Source organism: Nilaparvata lugens, chromosome 14 (assembly GCF_014356525.2).
Source record: "Nilaparvata lugens isolate BPH chromosome 14, ASM1435652v1, whole genome shotgun sequence".
Taxonomy (NCBI): Eukaryota; Metazoa; Arthropoda; class Insecta; order Hemiptera; family Delphacidae; genus Nilaparvata; species Nilaparvata lugens.
The window spans coordinates 17,443,318-17,467,954 of NC_052517.1; the positions used below are offsets into that span (position 1 = coordinate 17,443,318).

At 34.0% G+C, this 24,637-nt stretch overlaps 3 protein-coding genes across 13 annotated transcripts in view; 2 read left to right on the plus strand and 1 right to left on the minus strand.

The window, feature by feature from the left end:
• The window catches only part of LOC111054622 (gastrula zinc finger protein XlCGF57.1), a 721,792-nt gene that overhangs the window by 608,331 nt on the left and 88,824 nt on the right, over positions 1-24,637 (minus strand). The window lies entirely within an intron of this gene.
• The window catches only part of LOC111043943 (gastrula zinc finger protein XlCGF57.1-like), a 46,677-nt gene that overhangs the window by 20,666 nt on the left and 1,374 nt on the right, over positions 1-24,637 (plus strand). For 2 of the 4 annotated variants that reach the window (XM_039440935.1, XM_039440936.1), the window contains exons 2-6: positions 1,657-1,761; positions 2,253-2,364; positions 3,416-3,498; positions 5,852-5,999; positions 6,496-9,033. In XM_039440935.1, coding sequence (XP_039296869.1) covers positions 1,657-1,761; positions 2,253-2,364; positions 3,416-3,498; positions 5,852-5,999; positions 6,496-7,853 — 1,806 coding nt within the window. In that variant the 3' untranslated portion in view covers positions 7,854-9,033. Of the gene's footprint in view, positions 1-606; positions 712-1,656; positions 1,762-2,252; positions 2,365-3,415; positions 3,499-5,851; positions 6,000-6,495; positions 9,034-24,281; positions 24,594-24,637 lie in introns of those variants that run through there. The other 2 variants (XM_039440937.1, XM_039440933.1) reach the window with 2 other exon arrangements.
• On the plus strand, positions 16,622-21,541 carry LOC120354215. Its single transcript, XM_039440976.1, has 4 exons — positions 16,622-16,792; positions 18,223-18,327; positions 20,545-20,656; positions 20,739-21,541. Exons 1-4 carry the CDS (start codon positions 16,781-16,783, stop codon positions 20,852-20,854), a joined length of 345 nt encoding a protein of 114 aa, XP_039296910.1. The 5' UTR covers positions 16,622-16,780; the 3' UTR covers positions 20,855-21,541.

Consider the following 24,637-nt stretch of genomic DNA (forward strand, 5'->3'; position numbering starts at 1 on the left):
CAATATGAACTGGTCATTTCAACATCACCAATACCACACTAATAATGTTGTACCTAACTCAAGATTATACTCTATTAACTTATATGTAGGTAAAACAAGTTTGGACTTGGACTAAATAGCTTGTTTATAAGCTGACCAAAGTTTTAATCTTAACATCTAAACCAATTTACTGAATAGCTTATAATAGGTACAATTTGACAAATCTGTATTGACAGTCTTGACAAATTGAATAATACTAAGCAGTCAAGTTAGCTTGCATGAAAACATACAATTTTGCAGAACATGGATATTTTGTCCATATCTAGACTTTTTTTATTCAGTGTAGAAGTGTCTCAAAACATATTCTCGAAAATTGATGCAGTAGGTCAGGCTATATTGTTCAAATGACAGATAAATCATAAATTTAATCGTTTCTTTATAATATTTAATATAATTTATTATTCAAGCTTTACAATAGTTTGTATTTCTAATAATTACATTCAACAATCTTCAATGTTCTGATAGTCACAGTCTTTGTTCACTGTTCGCGGTGTTCTCTGATTGGAGGTTACTGATAAATATAATAATTTTATCCACTTTTTTGAGTATACTTTGAATGGATTTCAGATCAAGGAAGAAATTGAAGCATTCCTGAATGCTCCAATGGATATTGGCAGAAGCGCCCATGAATTATCCTTGAAGGATGAATTAGACTATGAGAATCAGTCAAAAGTAAGTCAATGAAGCAATATTGTGTCATATAATTTCACATAATCTTGTGATACTGACAATATCGTTTTTATTTCACCTTAATACATGGAGAAAATTCACAATATCTTTGTTCATAGTGTAAATTTCAATTCAAATAGACTTGTTCATCCCAATTATGGTACATAATTACCAAGTTGCACTGTAGAGAAAAAGTAGAAATTAAAGATATTTTATGGGGATTTTAAGTTCTAAATTCCAAGTTGATATTTTGTTTGTCCAAGCCTATTATTGTTTATAATTATTGTTAAGGCTGAATGAGAGTGTATGAATTGTACAGTTTTTAGATCATGCCAGAGTCCCTGAAATTTGTTAATTATCTCATGATCAATAAATTAATCCCATCACTAGAATTGACTCCCATTCAGTTATTCATTGTGTAAGTTTTCAATAATTGTTGAAGCCACTTTGAAAAGTTTTTGGTAACTGGTACCATTTTAATTAATTGCAGATGTCCACATGTGACCAATTTACTGAATAGCTTATAATAGGTAAAATTTGACAAATCTGTATTGACAGTCTTGACAAATCGAATATACTAAACAGTCAAGTGAGCTTGCATGAAAACATACAATTTTGCAGAACATGGATATTTTGTCCATATCTAGACTTTTTTTATTCAATGTAGAAGTGTCTCAAAACATATTCTCGAAAATTGATGCAGTAGGTCAGGCTATATTGTTCAAATGACAGATAAATCATAAATTTAATCGTTTCTTTATAATATTTAATATAATTTATTATTCAAGCTTTACAATAGTTTGTATTTCTAATAATTACATTCAACAATCTTCAATGTTCTGATAGTCACAGTCCGTGTTCACTGTTCGCGGTGTTCTCTGATTGGAGGTTACTGATAAATATAATAATTTTATCCACTTTTTTGAGTATACTTTGAATGGATTTCAGATCAAGGAAGAAATTGAAGCATTCCTGAATGCTCCAATGGATATTGGCAGAAGCGACCATGAATTATCCTTGAAGGCTGAATTAGACTATGAGAATCAGTCAAAAGTAAGTCAATGAAGCAATATTGTGTCATATAATTTCACATAATCTTGTGATACTGACAATATCGTTTTTATTTCACCTTAATACATGGAGAAAATTCACAATATCTTTGTTCATAGTGTAAATTTCAATTCAAATAGACTTGTTCATCCCAATTATGGTACATAATTACCAAGTTGCACTGTAGAGAAAAAGTAGAAATTAAAGATATTTTATGGGGATTTTAAGTTCTAAATTCCAAGTTGATATTTTGTTTGTCCAAGCCTATTATTGTTTATAATTATTGTTAAGGCTGAATGAGAGTGTACCTATGAATTGTACAGTTTTTAGATCATGCCAGAGTCCCTGAAATTTGTTAATTATCTCATGATCAATAAATTAATCCCATCACTAGAATTGACTCCCATTCAGTTATTCATTGTGTAAGTTTTCAATAATTGTTGAAGCCACTTTGAAAAGTTTTTGGTAACTGGTACCATTTTAATTAATTGCAGATGTCCACATGTGACCAAATAACAGATAGCAAATCACCAGTCTCAGAGCACAATTCATTGAGTGGAGAATCAGATTCCAGGTTGACTAAGGCCATTGAAAAAGAAGTGTGTGGTAAGTATAGTGATAACATTGTTGATGTGTTGTATGTAATTCATAATTCAACTTGTATTTGCATTCTTTCCTTAAATTTGCATTAGCTGTGTGTTTCAAGTAGCCTTCAACTGCACCAATCACAGGAACTGTCTCATATTTATTACTTATACTTAGATTACTTTCAATTACCTATGCTTTCCTCATATTTTTCTTATGTATTTGTAAATTGCATTTACTGTATCTCTTTTTTTTAATAACTTGCTTAATACGATTGTAAATTGTAGTGAAGACTGTTTTGGGCCTTATGTCTGTAGTGTTCTTTGTTCTGTAATAAATAAATAAACATTTAGGAATCTCCTGAAATGAGAGCAGCTAACAGGAGGGTGTGCAAACACTGTTGTGACATTCACCCTATGAAATCTGTGGAAATGATAGGAACGTATTGTTGCCACTTATTTATTCCCAATATTTTCCATAGTAGATATCTATGATGCAAGTTATCTAACCAGGTTCACTGACAGAACCAATATTCATATTTATTTCATTGCTAACTATGATAAATCCTGAATTCAATAGATTTGATATGCTATCAAAATTGACAATGTGTATAGATTCTCACCGCAACAATATATAATTATGCAATTCTTAGTTCTTGGGTTTTACTTTGTATTTTTTGGATTTTACTTTGTATTTTTTGTATTTTATTTTTATTCTTTATTTTTTCTTTGGATTTCACTTTTCTCCTCCTCATTGTACTCTCTCCCATCCTGCTTCTTCTCCTCAACCTCCTACTGGTCCCCCAACTCTTCCTCCTCCTCCTCCTTTTCTTGTACCTCCTCTTCCTCTCTCACCTCATCCTCTTCACCCTCTACATCATCCTCCTCCACCTCCTCCTTCTACTCCTCCTCCTCTTTTGCCTCTCCTTGACCTTTTACATTCTTCTCATGTTCTCTTTCCGGCCTTTTTTCTTGACTTACATAAATATCCTTATCTACTAAATTTACTTTTTTTTGTCTCTACTCTACTCACAACACTGGAGTGAATATTCATGTGCTGGTTTGTATTTCAGGTGGTAGAATAGCCAAAGTAGTATCAGTAAGTTTGGAGGATTCGTTTGAAGGCTGCAATCAACAGAAGTTATGTCCATACCAGGTAAGAGGAGTTTGTCTGTTTGAAAGTCATTTCCATTTGCTTATAAACTGTATTCGAGATTATTTGTAAGTTCTTGTTGTCAAGTAGAATCTTGTTAACTGTTGTGTACCATACACATTTTCACTGTGGGCTTCCAACAATACTTTTGACTTCTGTGTCTTTCGATTGTGTTGTTTTCCATTCTATAGAGAATCTGTTACCAGTTTTTGAATGATCTGTTTCAATTATTTCATCTCAAGTCTTTCATGTCTCAATAAGTCTTAGTGGAAACATTTTTTCCACACAATATATCCATATTTTATTCATTCAGGAGCAGGTGTTACCTGTGTTCTGCAAGAGTCTGTTAGAAGCACAAATGAATCAAATCTAGTTGTATAGTTACTTGCTATTGAAAATATCAACACTTGTAGTATTCTATAATTTATACTCTTTGAGCTTTTTATCCTTTGTAGGAATTGTATTACAAATTAAATAAATTTGATCTATTGTCAAGATTATTATCAATTGATCAATGAAAATGGAAAAAGTCCCACAAGCAACCTCAGTAAATTAAGAATCCTTATGCAAAATTGGAGTTAACAAGTTTAGTGATGTCTGAGTTTCTGTTTTATAAATTATTCAAAAACTGGGTGACAGTTGTAAGGAAACAGTTCAGAAAAGGACGTCTCACTAAGCTAATAACCAATAGTTTGAATAGGCCGCCAAAGGCTGTATGTCCAGTCAGCTTGATGATGTCACAGATCCATTGGAAAATAATAATAGTATTAGTTGATATAAAGACAATTTGTGAATTCAATAGGCTAGTAAAATAATGAATATTATAATCGCCAAAAATGGAATGATTAATTCATAAAATAGTTATATTCTCTTTGGGTTGGTAATATAGACAAAGTCCAGATGAGCTTTAACAAGAAAATTTTCTCACACTGTTCTTGTTCCTACTTTTTCCTGACTGGCTGTGATATAAAAACTTGAATTGATCTCAACTATTTTTAAATGTTTTATTTGTTTTTTTCAATGTAAATTATAGTTGGATCAAAAAATTAGAAAAGTAGACGATATAAGAAGTAAAATCCGAATTGAAGTTAGTTTGTTCAAATAATCTATCATGAATGTAAATTTAGTATGCTTTCCCAACACGTTCAAACCAAAGGCGAAAAAATTTAGTTTAACTCTCAAACAAAATTAAACAAAAGGCACATAAGTAATAGACTTAGTGGCCACTAGTTCTTAAGTTGAATTTATTTAAAAAGAAGTCGTTCCTTGAGACTTGACTCAATTTTCTTGTGCCAACTTGTCGTTCAAGTCTTGTCTTTTCTTGCCAAGAAGTCGTTCCTTGAGACTTGACTCAATTTTCTTGAACCAATTTTCTTGTGCCAACTTGTCGTTCAAGTCTTGTCTTTTCTTGCCAAGAAGTCGTTCCTTGAGACTTGACTCAATTTTCTTGTGCCAACTTGTCGTTCAAGTCTTGTCTTTTCTTGCCAAGAAGTCGTTCCTTGAGACTTGACTCAATTTTCTTGAACCAATTTTCTTGTGCCAACTTGTCGTTCAAGTCTTGTCTTTTCTTGCCAAGAAGTCGTTCCTTGAGACTTGACTCAATTTTCTTGTGCCAACTTGTCGTTCAAGTCTTGTCTTTTCTTGCCAAGAAGTCGTTCCTTGAGACTTGACTCAATTTTCTTGTGCCAACTTGTCGTTCAAGTCTTGTCTTTTCTTGCCAAGAAGTCATTCCTTGAGACTTGACTCAATTTTCTTGTGCCAACTTGTTTGTCAACGCATAATATTTCTATTGAATATTTGTCTCAATCACGTTTGAGCAATTAATAATCTGCATATTCGATACAAGTGATTTGGTTTCTATGAGCGTTTCAAGTCAGTAGTACAATTTTATCTTGTAAAGCTGAGTTCTAGACTCACCTATGGTAGCCTAACATCTGCCCAAGCTGACTAGTGAGGTCCACGTAATAATGATATTTGATTAACATTGATGTAACTATCCTTGTCTGTAATTTGACAATGCAGATAGTGCTATCTTCTTCCAGCTTCACAACTTTGCCAGCAAGTTTTCTACAATGTAGATATATAATTAACAGAAACAAATTGCAATAGAAATTTTTGGTCCAGATCGTCCCAATCATCAATTTGGGTTTAGAAGTAAGCATTCAACTACCTATCAAACAGGTACTTCGAGGTGAAACAAGAAGAAAGCTATTCACCTACTGTTATATGAACCCTTCGACAATACAGTCTGCTAGTCATCTAAAATTAATGACCTCATAAACAACTGTGAATAATATAGTCTATAATAATAGTAATACAAGTCCTGGCATTGATTGGGAATGTGTATGTGTTGCAGATGGTGACAGTTACTGTCAAAAAGGAGGAGGAGAAGGAGGAGGAGGAGGATAGCAGCCAGCAACCAGCTGCAGTGGAAGATGATTGCAGCCAACAACATTATCTAATCCCTGGCTACAACATGATCTTCATCAAAGAGGATGCATATGGTGAGATGCATTCTATTACTAACCGATTCTTGATTGACCAGGGTCTACACTCCTTGCTTGGGTGATTAGATTAGCTGTGGCCAGCTTTCTCACATGAAGTGGTTTGATGTTTGGGAGTGGAACTCCTGTATAAATGCTACTCCTGAATGGGCTGTCTGCCACATGTCAACCATGCACATGTACAGAACAAATGTGTAGTGTGTTAGATGTAATGTGTTCAGAATATTCCATAAAATTGGATGTATCAATCTAATGATGTTTGTCTACTTTTTGTTATAAATTTGACTTCTTCAATTTCATAAATTACCTCTGATAACCAATCCATCATCACTATGGAGAATTATCACCATTAGCTAGCTATAAAGAAATACAGTATAATGAACCATCAGAATACTTTATAACAATTACAAAATGTATTATTGAACTTCATAACGTTAATGTCACTATATAATATTCTGTTTTCATAATTTACAAGTTGCATTATTGGTGATTGCAGACGAGCAAGAGGCTGAAGAAAGTGCAGTGAAGAGCGAACCAGAGATGTGGCCTTCAAACTGCAGCACATCTGGCCGAGACTATGCAACAGAATTGGGTGGACTGAATGAGCATTCAATCTCTCCAGTGGAAAAGTGCACTGAGTCATCTGTGGCTGGCAAAAAGACCAAGCTCTACAACTGTGCTCACTGTAGCTATAAAACACCAAGGTTCACTGATTTGAAGACACACATTAGAAAACACACTGGGGAAAAACCTTTCAGATGCGAGTTTTGTGACTACAAAAGTGCTCAGTTAAGTAATATGAAAACACATATTAGAACTCATACATCAGAGAAACCTTTCAGCTGCGAGTTTTGTGACTACAAAAGTGCTCAGCTAGGTCATTTGAAAGTACATATCAGAACCCATACTGGAGAAAAACCATTCAGCTGCGAGTTTTGTGATTTCAAAAGTTCTCAGCTATGTACTTTGAAAGCACATATCAAAACACATACTGGAGAAAAACCATTCAGCTGCGAGTTTTGTGACTTCAAAAGTGCTCATCTAAGTACTTTGAAAGCACATATCAAAACACATACTGGAGAAAAACCTTTCAGCTGTAAGTTTTGTGACTACAAAAGTACTCTGTTAGGTAATTTGAAAAGACATATCAGTATACATACTGGAGAAAAACCTTTCAGCTGTGAATTTTGTGATTTTAAAAGTGCTAGTTTAGGTCATTTGAAAGCACATACCAGAACACATACTGGAGAAAAACCTTTCAGCTGCGAATTTTGTGATTTTAAAAGTGCTAGGTTAGGTCATTTGAAAGATCATATCAGAACACATACTGGAGAAAAACCTTTCTGCTGCGAGTTTTGTGACTTCAAAAGTGCTCATCTAAGTACTTTGAAAGCACATATCAAAACACACACTGGAGAAAAACCTTTCAGCTGCGATTTTTGTGACTACAAAAGTGCTCAGCTAGGTCATTTGAAAGTACATATCAGAACCCATACTGGAGAAAAACCATTCAGCTGCGAGTTTTGTGAATACAAAAGTGCTAGGTTAGGTGATTTGAAAGTACATATCAGAACCCATACTGGAGAAAAACCATTCAGCTGCGAGTTTTGTGATTTTAAAAGTGCTAGGTTAGATCATTTGAAAGTACATATCAGAACCCATACTGGAGAAAAACCATTCAGCTGCGAGTTTTGTGACTTCAAAAGTGCTCAGCTAGGTAATTTGAAAGCACATATCAAAACACATACTGGAGAAAAACCTTTCAGCTGCAAGTTTTGTGACTTCAAAAGTGCTAGATTAGGTAATTTGAAAGCACATACCAGAACACATACTGGAGAAACAACTCCTAGCTAAGCATAATTTTGTTAACCCTCACTTTCTTATCAAACTTTATTAAAACAGTTATCTACTCTACCTTGAATCTTCCAATTAAACTTCATCTTCAATTGATTCAATTTATTTCATCAATAAGTAATAACTTGGTGGGTAAATCCTGCAGTAGAGTCTGCCATGAATGAGGTTAGTCCTCCTCTCTTTGTGGCTTCAAAAAAAAAATTATTTGTGAATACATTGATAATAATTGTCACAGATCATATGAATATGGTTGGGATACATCACCAGGCTTGCCCAAAACTGTTATTCATCCAAATTTCATAAAGAATAACATTTTTTATGTTTTCTTAATTCAAATTTCAATATTTATATCTTATTCAAGAACAACATTTTTGTATCATTCTCTTGGTGTAAATGAGGCTTGTTTTAGCAGTAAGCCTGTAAACCTCTGAATTATGTTTGAGAGTATTTCTATATGTTCAATAGTATTATCTCTTGTATTATTTTTAGATGTTATAATATTATATTATGTAATATCACATTTTTCCCGATTGAAATAGAATCTTCAATTACTGAATTAACAGATAATTCCAAACAACATAAAGGGTAAATAAATTTAAAATAACTTTAAAAAATAAAGTTTTATTGAGTATAATAAATGAAATTTGTTAACTTGTATTCTTTATCAGTTGGCAATCGATGATGTGTAGGCATTTATTTATTTCAGGTGTTCATCTCAGGCGTTTCTCTCAATTTTGTATAAGGCTTGGCTATCATTAGAAGTATTTGTCTCCTGTTGAAGATTTTCTAAATAATTGAAATTTAAGATGTTTTGTATGAGATTTGAATGTTTTTTATTAAATTTATTGATGTTAATGAACATATGTGAAGTGTAGATTTCAATTTCTCTTTTCAATTGGTGTTAAAATTTTCATTTAATGTTGAAAGCCATAAGCCTGCCTTATAGCCTGTAAATGAAGGATAAGTATTATTAATTTATAAGTTGTATATTTTGATCTAGTTTTGAAACAATAATTTCTGAGTTTTTGTGAAAGCTTTTTGAATCTATTTTGATGAACATATCAAACATATTTGTAACCTCAATTATGTTCAATCTATTTTCAGTCCATGTATGATTATTTGTTCTGGTGTAAACTGAATTTTTTCGAATCATTTTGAAAATTATAATTTGATTTGCTCTGAACTGGACTTATTATCCATAGGCATTAAATCCATTCATGATTTATCAAGATATTAGCAATATTGGAACCGATGACTTTCCTTAGGTGATAGGTGAAAGCTATCAAACCTATTTGGATTTAATTGGTAGCACACCAATTATTATAATAGTCCAGTCAAATGGTTGTTTTTCAGGAAACAGCCCCAAAAGAATCTTTCGTGATGATTTGATTTTGGGGCACTGAATTTGAATCCGAAATTTGCTGACCCGCCAGAGGGCGGCTCCACCCCCAAAAACCCCCAAAATTTCGGACTTTTTTCGAATTTCTCATTCAATCTCGAAAACCTTGAGTTCCTGAAGAAAAATCATTCTTGACAAAATTAAAGAAAATAGAATTTCAAATGAATTGAGTGGTCACGCAGGACTCTACCACTTTTTATTCTGGAGCTAAATTGTTTCTTAGATTCAAATCATTCTGTTCTTCAAATCAAGACCAAGTACCATTTTTTATCATTTCGGGTTACCGAGATACACAGGTTTGAATATAGAAATTGGGCATTTTTCTGTGTATTTCTATATGTTCAATAGTATTATCTCTTGTATTATTTTTAGATGTTATAATATTATATTATGTAATATCACATTTTTCCCGATTGAAATAGAATCTTCAATTTCTGAATTAACAGATAATTCTAAACAACATAAAGGGTAAATAAATTTAAAATAACTTTAAAAAATAAAGTTTTATTGAGTATAATAAATGAAATTTGTTAACTTGTATTCTTTATCAGTTGGCAATCGATGATGTGTAGGCATTTATTTATTTCAGGTGTTCATCTCAGGCGTTTCTCTCAATTTTGTATAAGGCTTGGCTATCATTAGAAGTATTTGTCTCCTGTTGAAGATTTTCTAAATAATTGAAATTTAAGATGTTTTGTATGAGATTTGAATGTTTTTTATTAAATTTATTGATGTTAATGAACATATGTGAAGTGTAGATTTCAATTTCTCTTTTCAATTGGTGTTAAAATTTTCATTTAATGTTGAAAGTCATAAGCCTGCCTTATAGCCTGTAAATGAAGGATAAGTATTATTAATTTATAAGTTGTATATTTTGATCTAGTTTTGAAACAATAATTTCTGAGTTTTTGTGAAAGCTTTTTGAATCTATTTTGATGAACATATCAAACATATTTGTAACCTCAATTATGTTCAATCTATTTTCAGTCCATGTATGATTATTTGTTCTGGTGTAAACTGAATTTTTTCGAATCATTTTGAAAATTATAATTTGATTTGCTCTGAACTGGACTTATTATCCATAGGCATTAAATCCATTCATGATTTATCAAGATATTAGCAATATTGGAACCGATGACTTTCCTTAGGTGATAGGTGAAAGCTATCAAACCTATTTGGATTTAATTGGTAGCACACCAATTATTATAATAGTCCAGTCAAATGGTTGTTTTTCAGGAAACAGCCCCAAAAGAATCTTTCGTGATGATTTGATTTTGGGGCACTGAATTTGAATCCGAAATTTGCTGACCCGCCAGAGGGCGGCTCCACCCCCAAAAACCCCCAAAATTTCGGACTTTTTTCGAATTTCTCATTCAATCTCGAAAACCTTGAGTTCCTGAAGAAAAATCATTCTTGACAAAATTAAAGAAAATAGAATTTCAAATGAATTGAGTGGTCGCGCAGGACTCTACCATTTTTGATTCTGGAGCTAAATCGTTTCTTAGATTCAAATCATTCTGTTCTTCAAATCAAGACCAAGTACCATTTTTTATCATTTCGGGTTACCGAGATACACAGGTTTGAATATAGAAATTGGGCATTTTTCTGTGTATTTAAATATGTGCTAAAATACACTAAAAGAGGATTTTTTAATCAAATTTAAGTTATGATACATGATTTCGAACCGCCTTGACGAGCTGAGAAGAATGAGCTGTAGAACAAGGAGATCTGACCATTCTGTCTAAAGTTATGAGTGTTTAAAGTTTGATCCTTGACGTATCCTTATGGGCGAACCCTCTCCCACCCGGAAATAATGGAAGTTAGTGCATCTAACAGGTGATTCTCATAGGAAATAACCTTCTTCTGATGATTTCAGCCAAAATAGGTTTTTTTTGTTAGGAAGGCCTTGGAAAAGTATTATAATGAAAAATTTGTATTTCTACTGAATGATTTGTTTTCTATTTTTGGGTGTCCCCCCCTTCCCCTCTAGTAAATTTTAAAATTCTCAAGTAATCCGGTTCAAAATTAATTGCTCTTTCACGTGATGTGTGGTTTTTCATCATTACTAGTAAAATATCCATGTTGTATTGGGTGAAAGTGGTGAGTTTGCATAATTTTGAAAACCCCTTGAAAAATAACCCTATTTTGAAAATTCGTAGCTCCGGAACCAAGAACGGTAGAGTCCTGCGTGACTACTCAATTTATTAGAAATTCTATTTTCTTTAATTTTGTCATGAATGATTTTTCTTCAGGGAATCGAGGTTTTCGAGATTGAATGAGAAATTCGAAAAAAGTCCGAAATTTTGGGGGTGAAGCCGCCCTCTGGCGTGTCAGCAAATTTTGGATTCGAATTCAGCGCCCCAAAATACATATAAAGAACCGCCGAGAAAAATTCTTTTGGGGCTGGTTCTTGAAAAACGACCATTTGACTGGACTATAATATTGTGTATGTTTTTTGAGAAATAAATTTGAAAAAAAATTCGAATATTATCATTTTCATGTGAGGTAATGTATTTTCATATAAACAAAAAACCATGTGCAATAAAATATATTATGTTTCACTGTTGAGAATTCATGATTTTTTATAGAACTAATTACTCCACCAAAACAAATAGTTAGCCTTAGTTGCACAAAAGCCTGTTAAACTTTTAATCATTGTTAAACTCCACAAAAACCAATGAGAGAAGGCTTCTCTGATTGGCTCTCATGACATCTAATCGAGATTGAAAGTCAACAGACTTTCCTGCAAGGTTTTCACATTTTTCAGTGCTAACATAAATGCATAAGTGCATAACATGTTTTTGTATTAGTATTGACATGGCGTCAGTATTACAAAAATCAGACAAGTGTAAATGTTATAACCTGTTGAAACCCTAGAAAAGTAAACTATCTTGAAAAAACATAAGTGCCAAGCTAAATGAAGCGGTTTTCAGGAGAGTCGGCAGGGCAGGAAGCTCTCTGATTGGCTGATTATAAGCTGGTTTCCAAATGCCAAACCAGTTGTACAGCTTCTTGTCCTGCTGACTGGTCTGAAAAAATCCTCATGTGGCTTGGTCCTGAAGGGTATGGTATATTCATATTTTCAGGACTATGGGTTCATCAGCTGAATAAACAATGTTTATGGACTATAGTCCGGGAGATATTAATTTTAACATGGTAGTGTGTTGAACAATGCAGTGTTAGGCAATGTTTGCAGTGCATTATTAGTTAATTATTATTTTGTTATAGATATTTTTTGTAGTCTTCCTGTGTGCATCATTATGACTGTAATACAAATCGAACTTTACCTTACCGTAATTGATATTTTATGTAAATAGTTAGTTTTTTCTTGACCACTTGATAAGTTATTTTCCTGCAATGCCTGCTAGCTGTACAGTTCAGAGTTGTAAAAATTATGCAGAAAAGTGTTGAAAAAAGTGTTCACCGAAGGTCAAATTGCAAGGCTACTGAACAATAAAATACTGAAATGGAATGAGAGTGATATTGTTTTAGCATTAACACTTTGTTCTTCATCTAGGAGAGCATACAACTTTCTAGGATTAGAAATGAACTTACCATTACCAGGATTGTCAACTCTATTAATGTGGACAAGGAATATTAAATGTCTTCCAGACCAAATTCTTGGACCACACACAAAAGTTCAGGTTGTGATGGCTAGGAGTCTATGTAGGAAATGGAAGCAAATAATATACTATGCATTTGATCAAAAAATAACAAAATATATTCTTTTTGAAGTTATTTCTAAACTGAAATATTGGACTTCAAAGTTGTTGGTGTAGTGAGTGACATGGGCGGAGGAAACCAAAGTCTATGGAATTCATTGTATGTGACAATATTGCAAAATCATTCTTCAATCACCCATCAATCACCTCTCATCATATTTTGGTACTTAATGATGTGCCACATCTTCTTAAATTGCTCAGGAACAACTTCCTTGATCATGGAATGAATTTTCCCAAAGGTCAAGTGTTGGAGGAAAAGAATATCAAGAGCATCAAAGAAGGAGATGAACTGAAGCTAGCTCCAAAATTGACGAATTCACATTTAGAAGTTTGTGGAAATATGAGACAGAAGGTCAGCTTGGCGGTTCAATTATTCACTGCCAGTATCAGCCTCCCCAGATATAGTGCTTGGTAACTCTCATCACAAAGAACTGAATGGTGAATGAATGGGAGAAACCGTTACCTGGGCATGTGCATTACGGTGCTGTGTAAAACCACAAAGTAAAATAAATGTTAAGAAATTTCTTTCTCTGTGGTAAGACCGAGATGGATTTGTGACTGCAACATCTGATTTGTTGCTCTGTGCCCTCCTAAATTATTCATATTTTGAATAAGTTCATTTTATAAATTCCACAGATTATTATCTCTTTTCTGTATAGGACTACTTGTAATATAAATATAAAGAAAATAACAATCTCAGTACCCTTTTTTGAAATATTTTATCACTACATGTTTTGGACATTGTTGCCATTTTCAAGTGATATGAAGTAAATAAATTTAATACTACTGGAAGATTCTTATTTTTATCATATGCTAGTGTATTCATATGTTTTTATGAACTAGGACTGTAAATTTTGGGTTTAAATTCGCATGATTCTATCAAAAATGGGGTTATTGGTGTCTAATTGGATTAAGTTTATTATTTTATCTCTGTTTAATTTTGCTGCTTTATAAATATGGAATTCTTCTTTGAAATTCAGTTTTTGACTTTTATTACCATAATTAAGTATTTTCATATTGGAATTTATATCTGTAAAATTATGGCCTGAATCTATCAAGTGTTCAGCAAATGCCGACTTTTGTGTATAATTTTTAGATTTTAGTGCTTGGATATGTTCTCTAAACCTGATATGGAAATTTCTACCCGTTTGCCCGATATACAATTTGTCGCAATCACTACATTTAAGTTCATAGATTCCAGACACCAATAACCCCATTTTTGATAGAATCATGCGAATTTAAGCCCAACATTTACAGTCCTAGTTCATAAAAACATATGAATACACTAACATATGATCAAAATAAGAATCTTCCAGTAGTATTAAATTTATTTACTTCATATCACTTGAAAATGGCATAAATGTCTGAAACATGTAGTGATAAAATATTTCAAAAAAAGGGTACTGAGATTGTTATTTTCTTTATATCCACAGATTATTTTTATTTATTTTTTCCAAGTCCAATTGTATTTCTATAAGAGTGAGTGCAATATCCAAACTATTTCTGTTAATTTTATCACTGAATTATAATCAACTTGTTGCCTTGTCAAAAAGAACCTTGTATCAGAATTAAAAAAGTTTTCCCAATCACTTGATCAACATTATACCTTCATAATATTTCTATCTATTTATTTATTCATATCACTAGGATTAATAGATAATCATGATGTATCGATTTGAATTTATAAATTTCGAGTGATTTCATTGAATGTTTAAAATATGAGAACAAAAGAGTAGCAATGCTTTTATTTGAGTGTTTTTAAATTAGCGTCAAATTCAAGTTCTACAAAGATGGCGCCGTCTCAGAGCACACAAGTTAGTCTTGGTGCCATGTAAAATGCATGATCAGATTTGAAGACACCTTTCTGTATACTTTCTGTTCTATGGTGTTGCATCTTTCCATGCTAATTTATTGGCTGGTGTTTTTGAGTCCGGCTGTCCTCTAATAATAATAGTTTGGTACTTTATTCTATCCAATATCAATTTAAATATGAAATACTAAAATGGAGTCAGAAGTAAGTAGCCTCCTTGAAAATTGTATAAGCAATAAATCACAATAGACGTACATAACCTAAAAATCAGTATAGCCTTTTTCAATTAAACATTACTGTATTATTTATATCTTATATCATGTTAAATTGAGGTTTTAAAGCATTATCGAGCTATTGCTACATGATTCATATTTACATTATATTATGCATTAGAGCATGTAAAATGTCTAGGCCTAATAGATCTGTGAAAACATTGTACAATTCAATCAATTGTTGACCAGCCATATGCTGAATAAATTTTGTCAATTAAAATCATAAAACAACTCTGTAAACACAAAGTTAAACAATCTTTCTGCTCAAACCTAAATACTGATTGATCTATATACAATATTTGACAATTCTGTATTGACTGTCTTAGCAAATTGATTAATTAAGAAATAATAATACTGATAAATCTCCATTTTTACCTACACTATAGAGCTATAAATAAAAATTAAACAGTCAAATGAGCATGCATGAAAACATGAAAATTTTGAAATATTTTATCACTACATGTTTTGGACATTGTTGCCATTTTCAAGTGATATGAAGTAAATAAATTTAATACTACTGGAAGATTCTTATTTTTATCATATGCTAGTGTATTCATATGTTTTTATGAACTAGGACTGTAAATTTTGGGTTTAAATTCGCATGATTCTATCAAAAATGGGGTTATTGGTGTCTAATTGGATTAAGTTTATTATTTTATCTCTGTTTAATTTTGCTGCTTTATAAATATGGAATTCTTCTTTGAAATTCAGTTTTTGACTTTTATTACCATAATTAAGTATTTTCATATTGGAATTTATATCTGTAAAATTATGGCCTGAATCTATCAAGTGTTCAGCAAATGCCGACTTTTGTGTATAATTTTTAGATTTTAGTGCTTGGATATGTTCTCTAAACCTGATATGGAAATTTCTACCCGTTTGCCCGATATACAATTTGTCGCAATCACTACATTTAAGTTCATAGATTCCAGACACCAATAACCCCATTTTTGATAGAATCATGCGAATTTAAACCCAAAATTTACAGTCCTAGTTCATAAAAACATATGAATACACTAACATATGATCAAAATAAGAATCTTCCAGTAGTATTAAATTTATTTACTTCATATCACTTGAAAATGGCATAAATGTCTGAAACATGTAGTGATAAAATATTTCAAAAAAAGGGTACTGAGATTGTTATTTTCTGTATATCCACAGATTATTTTTATTTTTTTTTCCAAGTCCAATTGTATTTCTATAAGAGTGAGTGCAATATTTAAACTATTTCTGTTAATTTTATCACTGAATTATAATCAACTTGTTGCCTTGTCAAAAAGAACCTTGTATCAGAATTAAAAAAGTTTTCCTAATCACTTGATCAACATTATACCTCCATAATATTTCTATCTATTCATATCACTAGAATTAATAGATAATCATGATGTATCGATTTGAATTTATAAATTTCGAGTGATTTCATTGAATGTTTAAAATATGAGAACAAAAGAGTAGCAATGCTTTTATTTGAGTGTTTTTAAATTAGCGTCAAATTCAAGTTCTACAAAGATGGCGCCGTCTCAGAGCACACAAGTTAGTCTTGGTGCCATGTAAAATGGATGATCAGATTTGAAGACACCTTTCTGTATACTTTCTGTTCTATGGTGTTGCATCTTTCCATGCTAATTTATTGGCTGGTGTTTTTGAGTCCGGCTGTCCTCTAATAATAATAGTTTGGTACTTTATTCTATCCAATATCAATTTAAATATGAAATACTAAAATGGAGTCAGAAGTAAGTAGCCTCCTTGAAAATTGTATAAGCAATAAATCACAATAGACGTACATAACCTAAAAATGATCAGGCAAAATAATACAAGGATTGCCTTGGAATTTATATTCCAATCTGAATGTTATTAATCAATGTCATATTCAACATAATAATAATAACAATAATGAACTATTTCTCCAGTTTTTTTTTCAAAACAAAGATACGTTTTCAAACTCAATAGCCTAATTAAATTTTTATTCCAAAATCACTGGTTAGGATCAATGATCAATAATAGCATAACGTAAAATGAAATTTTTATTCATTCACCTTTCAAAGGTTTTGCTTTGAATAGACCTATGAAGAAATCAAAACATATCTTTTCCTACAGTTACGTTGAAAAGTGGTCATTCCTGCACTGATTACAGAACGCAAAGAATCACTTTTCCGCTCTAGTGTGGGAAAAATTTTTTCTGCACTCCAGATTTGCAACATGGCAACGCAAAATAGCTAGTAGTTTATATGGAGCACCAGTGCAGCAAAACCAAAATTAAGTTGGTAACTGCACTGAATGGGGTGCTATAGTGTTGTGGTGCACGTTATAATAATATTAAGGACACCGAGTTCGAGGACAGCAGCCAACACATGAGTGACAGCTGCCTTCATTCATTTACTACTACATTATTCAATTTTATTTATTAATAATAGAATTACACAGAAAAACATTTGATGGATTTCAGGCAATTTTACCCATAATTACTCACTTTTTACATTCAATGGTAACTGTAGGAAAAATTAAATGTGAAATACGTGAGCAAAGTTCCTCTGCTGCACTCAAGAAACCATTCCGCCCTCGCCTACGGCTCAGGCATAAACGTTTCTTTCAGTGCAGCAAACTGTCACTTTGCACACTAGTTGCACAAATAACTATTACAATATAGTTTGGGGAGCATGCTCATTTGAATTGTCCCCCTGTAATCAGCTGTTTCTGTTTTGCTATAATGCCAACAATACAACAGCAAAATATTGTTAATTTCCTGGACTCAAATGAGTCGAGAACTTGATAGACTCCAGAGGTTAGAAGATAAAATTGTGACTCAGAAAGTCAATTTAGACCTGAGAGCTTATTTTAGTCCCGGACTCTGTAAGTCCAGAACTTATAGATCCCGAGCTTGGAAACCGGCCCTAAGTGTCTCAAAACTTATTCTCTAAAATTGAATCAGTAGGGTATATTTTTCAAATGACAGGTAAGGTAAATCATTAATTCAATCGTTTTTATAATATTCAATTTATTATTGCAGTAAGCTTTACAATCATTTGAACTTTAGTAATAACATTCAAAAATCTTCAATATTTTGATAGTCACAGTGTTCACTGTTTGCAGTGTTCTCTAATTAGATTTTTACAGATAAATATAATAATTTCATTCACTCTGGTAAACTTTAAATGGATTTCAGATCAAGGAAGAAATTGATGCATTCATGAATGCTTCAATGGACATTGACGCAAGTGACTATGATTTATCCTTGAAGGCTGAATTAGACTATGAGAATCAGTCAATCGTAAGTCAATCAAACAATTCCATGTCATGTAATTAAAATAAACTTGTTCCTCCTAAATAACGCTACATAATTATCAAGTTGCACAGTAAAGAAAAAATGGCATGACATTATTTATTATTCATGGTATAGGGATTTCAGGTTTCAAATCTTCAAATGGAATTTTTCCTGATTTGTTGAAAATTGCATGCACAGTACCTATCTATAAGAAAGGAGACAGTAATGAAGATGTAGCTGGGGGAGTTCTTCGAGACTAATGAGCTTTTCTCTGATCTTCAACATGGTTTCAGAAAGAATAGGTTGACCGTGATAGCAGTTGCTGAGCTTGTTGAGAGGATTCAGGAAGCTTTCGAGGGAACCAACTGCCTGTCTCTTACATTATGCGACCTGAGTAAAGCATTTGACTTCGTATCTCATGAAATAGTGATTGACAAGATCGAGCGATATGGTGTGGGTGGTGCTGTTCTCTGGGCTCTCAAATCATACTTGAAGGATCGAAGACAGGTCATATCCATTGGAGGTGCAAATTCAAGGGCTCTGTCTATAAATCATGGTGTCCCTTAGGGCTCGGTTCTGGGACCTGTATTATTCTTGATTGCAATCAATGACCTTGATCTTGAGGGTAGGGCACTGAAGTTTGCTGATGATACCACATTGATTTCTTCTGGCCCAGGTACAGCAGGAGGCTGATTTGCTGTTTGATGCTGCTGGAGGGTGGTTGGAAGCAGATTAGTTACTACTGCATGTGGAAAAGACACAAGGATTGGTCTGTACACTGAGTCGCAGTCAGCCCATCAGTGCTCACAGTGTGTCTCTCCTTGGATTCACCATTGATCCACGGCTCACCTGGGAGTGCCATATTGAGGGCATCTGTAAGAGGTTGTCACAAGTCACCTATTTGCTTAGGAAGTTGACACATTGAATGAAAAAGACTAAGAAATTGTCAAATTACCACAATATCAACTTCTCAACTACACAAGAAGTTGACACAGTTGGTGAGCAGGCCCTACTTGCTGGTAGTGAACCATGTGCTTTTTCATCCTGAGCTATGGACTGCTGCTGTGGGGTAATGCTTCTGCATGTAAAGATGTCTTCAAGCTGCAAAAGAGGGCCATCCACATTATTACCTTTAGTGGATTTCTGGATCATTGTCTACCTCTCTTCCAATCCACAAGTGTAATGACCATCTACAGTCATTACATTTACTTGGGTGCTGTATGTGTAAGCAAATCTTGAAAAGTTTAACATGAGGAGTGACTTCCATGGTCATGACACTAGAAGTCAAGGTCTCATAAATGTGCCATACCATCACTTGTCAAAGACCCGTGATGCATTTCCTGCATTGGCCTTGTGGAACTTCAATAGGCTGCCAGGGGATTTGAAGATGTTGAACACACCAGCATTCAACCTGAGACTCAAGTGTTGGCCTAGGAGAAATCCGTTTTATTCCATTCAGGATTTTTTTCTCAACGACTTGGTAGGCCTAGTCTGACATGTACTGCCATCTCAATAATTGCAAATGTGATAAATGTGAAAAGTTATATATTTTTAACTCTTGATGCAACCCATCCGGCATTGCTGGTATTGGTGAAGAGGAAGGTAATTCAGGTAATCTTTATGTGATATTTTGTTTATCCATACCCATTATTGTTGATTATTATTGTGTGTGATGGGTGGTAGTGTATGAATGGCACAGTATGAGAGACTAAGAGCATCACATGGCTAAGATAGCTTCACGAAAAAGAACTACTGGTATGTGGACTATTAGTTTGAGTAAGCAGTGGAATTTGGAACATACAAAACACTCAATTTCATGGTATTAAGCTATCTTTCCTCTATGGTTGCACCAAGCAAATGTTATCGTTCTCCAGGATCTATATGAGAGTAGATTCAACTGATCTGAAGGAGTGGTTATAGTCAAGTGGATTGGATGCTGGCTTCATAATTTAGTTACCTGGGCTCAAATCCCGGCCTGAACAAGATATTTTCCTCAGCAACTCTCATGTTTTAGATGGACACATCAAGTCGTCGATCCCTGCTGCCTGAAAACAGTCTGTAGGTTATGTCAGAAGCTCTGAAATTGATCAATTATCTCATGATCAATAGATTAATGCCACTACTGAAATTGATTCTTATTCAGTAATCCATTCTGTGAGATTTCAATAGTTGAAGCCACTTTGGAATGTTTTTGGTAACTGAAACCATTCTAATTCATTACAGATGTCCACATGTGACCAGAGATCAGATAACAAATCACCAGTCTCAGAGCTCAATTCATTGAGTGGAGAATCAGATCCCAGGTTGACTAAGGCCATTGAAAAAGAAGTGTGTGGTAAGTATAGTGATAGCATTGTTGATATATAGATAACAAACTAATATTATTTGTTAAACCATAGAGGCATCACACTTCTCAGTGTTCCAGGGAAGATCTACTCTTGTATCTTGCAGAATCGGCTATAGGAACAGGTGGAACATCAACTGGATGAGGCACAATGTGGGTTCCGACCTCAAAGAAGTACGCAGGATTTGATCTTCATGCTCAGACAAGCTATAGAGGAAAACTTGGAGTATGGGAATGAAATGTACCTAGCATTCATAGACTTGGTCAAAGCATTCGATATGGTACCATCGGCTGGTTTGTGGGAGGAGCTAGAAGGCAGAGAGGTATCAAGGAATCTCATAGAAAGCATAAAACGTTTCTATAAAAATTGCAGAGGTTGTGTAAGTTTGGGAAACTTAGTGTCGGGGGAATTCAGGATGGGGATGGGTTTGAGACAGCGAGATGTCCTCTCTCCCTATCTGTTCAATGTGCTATTAGATGGCGTTATGAAGACCTGCAACCAGAGGCAAAGGAAGTTTAGTGTGGGTAATTGGCGAATGGAGAGGGTAATTGCATCGGATCTTGCTTTTGCTGATGATTTCGTCCTCTTGACTAAGTCTGAAGAGAGTCTTAGTAACAACTTACAAATATGGCAGGAGGAGCTGCTGAAAATGAACATGCGAATGAATCTGGATAAGACAAAAGTGATGCATGTAGCAAAAGATCAGAGGCAGTTGGAGATATTCATTGGGGAAAGACAGTTGGAGCAAGTAGAGTCCTTCAAGTACTTGGGAGCTACTATTGCTTGTGATGGAAGAATGAAAAACGAAATAAGCAATAGAGCAGCAGCGGCAGGAAGGTTGTACTGGGCATTATCTAGAAAGTTCCTCAGCAAAAGGGAGGTGAGCCAGGCTACCAAATTAGGGGTTTTCAGATCTACAATTGTTCCAATCCTAACCTATTCTTGCCAAACATGGACGCTCTCTGAGAGAAGCCAGAGTCAGCTGCAGGCCCAAGAGATGAGGTACTTGAGGAGGGTAGCAGGGAAAACAAGAAGGGATAGGATAAGGAACCAAAACATCAGAGACAGCCTGAATTCCAAACCTCTGAAGCAAACAATTAAAGCCGCACAGTTGAGGTGGCTGGGATATGTGATGAGGATGCCGACTGACAGACGGCCAAGGAGGGTCTGGGAGTGCAAGGTTGTGGGTGCTAGGGGGAGAGGATGACCGAGGAAGACATGAGAGGATGGTGTTATCCTCTTTCAGCTCATATTCTTCCGCTTCTTGTTCTTCTTCCACTGCTTTCTCTTCTCTCTTCTCATCCGCATCTTACTCCTCTCCCATCTTCTTATCCTCCTCCTGGTTCTCTATCCCTGACTCCTTCTCATATACCTCCTCTTCCTCTCTCACCTCATCCTCTTCGCCCTCTACATCATTCTCTTCCACCTTCTCCTCCTCCTCCTCTGCCTCTCCTTGACCTTTTACATTCCTCTTATGTTCTCTTCCCGGCCTTTTCTCTTGATTACCAAAAATATCCTCATTTTCTAAATTTACATTCAATTTACTAAATTCCCTTAATTATGTGTTGACTCTGTTCACAACACTGGAGTAAATAGCATGTGCTTGTTTGTATTTCAGGTGGTAGAATAGCCAAAGTAGTATTAGTAAGGTTGGAGGATTCGTTTGAAGGCCGCAATCAACAGAATTTATGTCCATACCAGGTAAGAGGAGTGTGTCTGTTTGAAAGTTATTTAAATTCATTTCCATTTGCTTATAAACTGTATTCAAGATTATTTTTAATTTCTTGTTGTCAAGTAAAATCTTGTTAACTGTTGTTACCATACATATTTTCACTGTAGGCCTCCAACAACTCTTTTGACATTTGTGTCTTTTGGCTATGTTGTTTTCCGATTCTATAAAGAATCTTTTACCAGTTTTTGAATAATCTGTTCCAATTATTTCAACTCGAGTCTTCCATGTCTCAATAAGTCATAGTGAAAACACCACAGAATATAATATAATATATATTCATATTCTATCTATTTAGGTGCAGGTGTTACCCGTGCTCTGCAATGTCTGTTAGAAGCTCATATCGTTTGAATTTAGTTTTATATTTTCTTGCTATTAGAAATACAACAACTTGTAATATTTTACTTTATAAAGACCTTTTGGTTGAGCATTTTAACATAATATGTAGGTATTGTATTACAAATTAAATAAATTTGTTTTATCTTCAAGACTGTTATCAATTATCAATAAAAATGCCCACAATCATCCCCAACAAATTAAGAATCTTTATGCGAAATTCCAGTTAACCAGTTTAGTGGCATTATAATTTATGTTTTATAAATTACTCAAAACTGGGTAACAGTATAGTAAAATCACCCTATTTTTCCAACTCTTCCACAATCAAGTCTGCTGTAGTAAGGTCCACGTTATAATGGTAGAAATTGATTAACATTGATGTTGCTGTCCTTGTCTATTTGAAAATGCAGATCCACAACGTTGACAGACGTTTTTAACAATATGGAAATATAATTATTCAACAAAACAATTGCAATATATATTTTTTGCAAATACTACTTCTTATTCCTACACTTGTCATTTCACATCATGAAAAAGCTATTCCCCTACTGTTGTATGGACCCTTCTACAATACAGTCTGCTAGACATCTAAAATTATCACTCTCATAAAACACTGAATAATGTAGTTTATAATAATAATACAAGTCCTGGCATTGATTGTGTATGTGTTGCAGATGGCGACAGTTACTGTTAAAAAGGAGGAGGAGGATGATAGCAGCCAGCAACCAGCTGCAGTGGAAGATGATTGCAGCCAACAACATTATCTAATCCCTGGCTACAACATGATCTTCATCAAAGAGGAGGCATATGGTGAGATGAATTCTATTACTAACCGATTCCTGATTGACCAGGGTCTACACTCCTTGCTTGAGTGATTAGATTGTGGCCAGCTTACTCACATAAAGTGATTTGATGTTTGGGTGTGGAACTCCTGTATAAATGCTACTCCTGAATGGGCTGTCTGCCACATGTCAACCATGCACATGTACTGAACAAATGTGTAGTGTGTTCAGATTATCCCATAAAATCGCATATATCAATCTAAAGATGTTTATGTTTTTGAAGGGGCGGATTCAAAGATTCAAAGAACCTCACACGTCAACCAAAGCTTATTGTGTGTCCCAAAGTATGTTAGTTGGGCAAACCAACTCCTGTGTCCTTTACTTGGTCCAGGAGTTTTTTCCCTATACCAACATTCCATTCCACACCTGGTTGGTTGCAGTCTAAAGATGATTGCCTACAACTTTTTATAAATTTGAACTTCTTTAATCTCATTTATTTCCTCTGATTAATTAAACTTTTATTACCACTTTATCTATGTAACAACATGCCAATTCAATATCATATCATTACAAAAAATATTCACTAGACAAAAAATATGTATTTAGATGGGATTGATCATTATTAATGAGAATTAGGAATTAATAATATTGTATCAGATATGCTGGGAGGACTTGGAACACAGCTATCTACTATAGGAGGTGATAAAAGAAAACTCACTTCCTAACATACATGTAACTTAATAATTATGTTATTATTAATCATTACAGACGATCAAGAGGCTGAAGGAAGTGCAGTGAAGAGTGAACCAGAGATGTGGCCTTCAAACTGCAGCACATCTGGCCGAGACTATGCAACAGAAGTGGGTGGACTGAATGAGCATTCAATCTCTCCAGTGGAAAAGTGCACTGAGTCATCTGTGGCTGGCAAAAAGACCAAACTCTACAGCTGTGCTGACTGTAGCTATAAGACCCCATGGTTCAGTCATTTGAAGATACACATTAGAAAACACACTGGGGAAAAACCTTTCAGCTGCGATATTTGTGACTACAAAAGTGCTAGGTTAGGTCATTTGAAAGAACATATCAAAACACATACTGGAGAAAAACCTTTCAGCTGCGAGTTT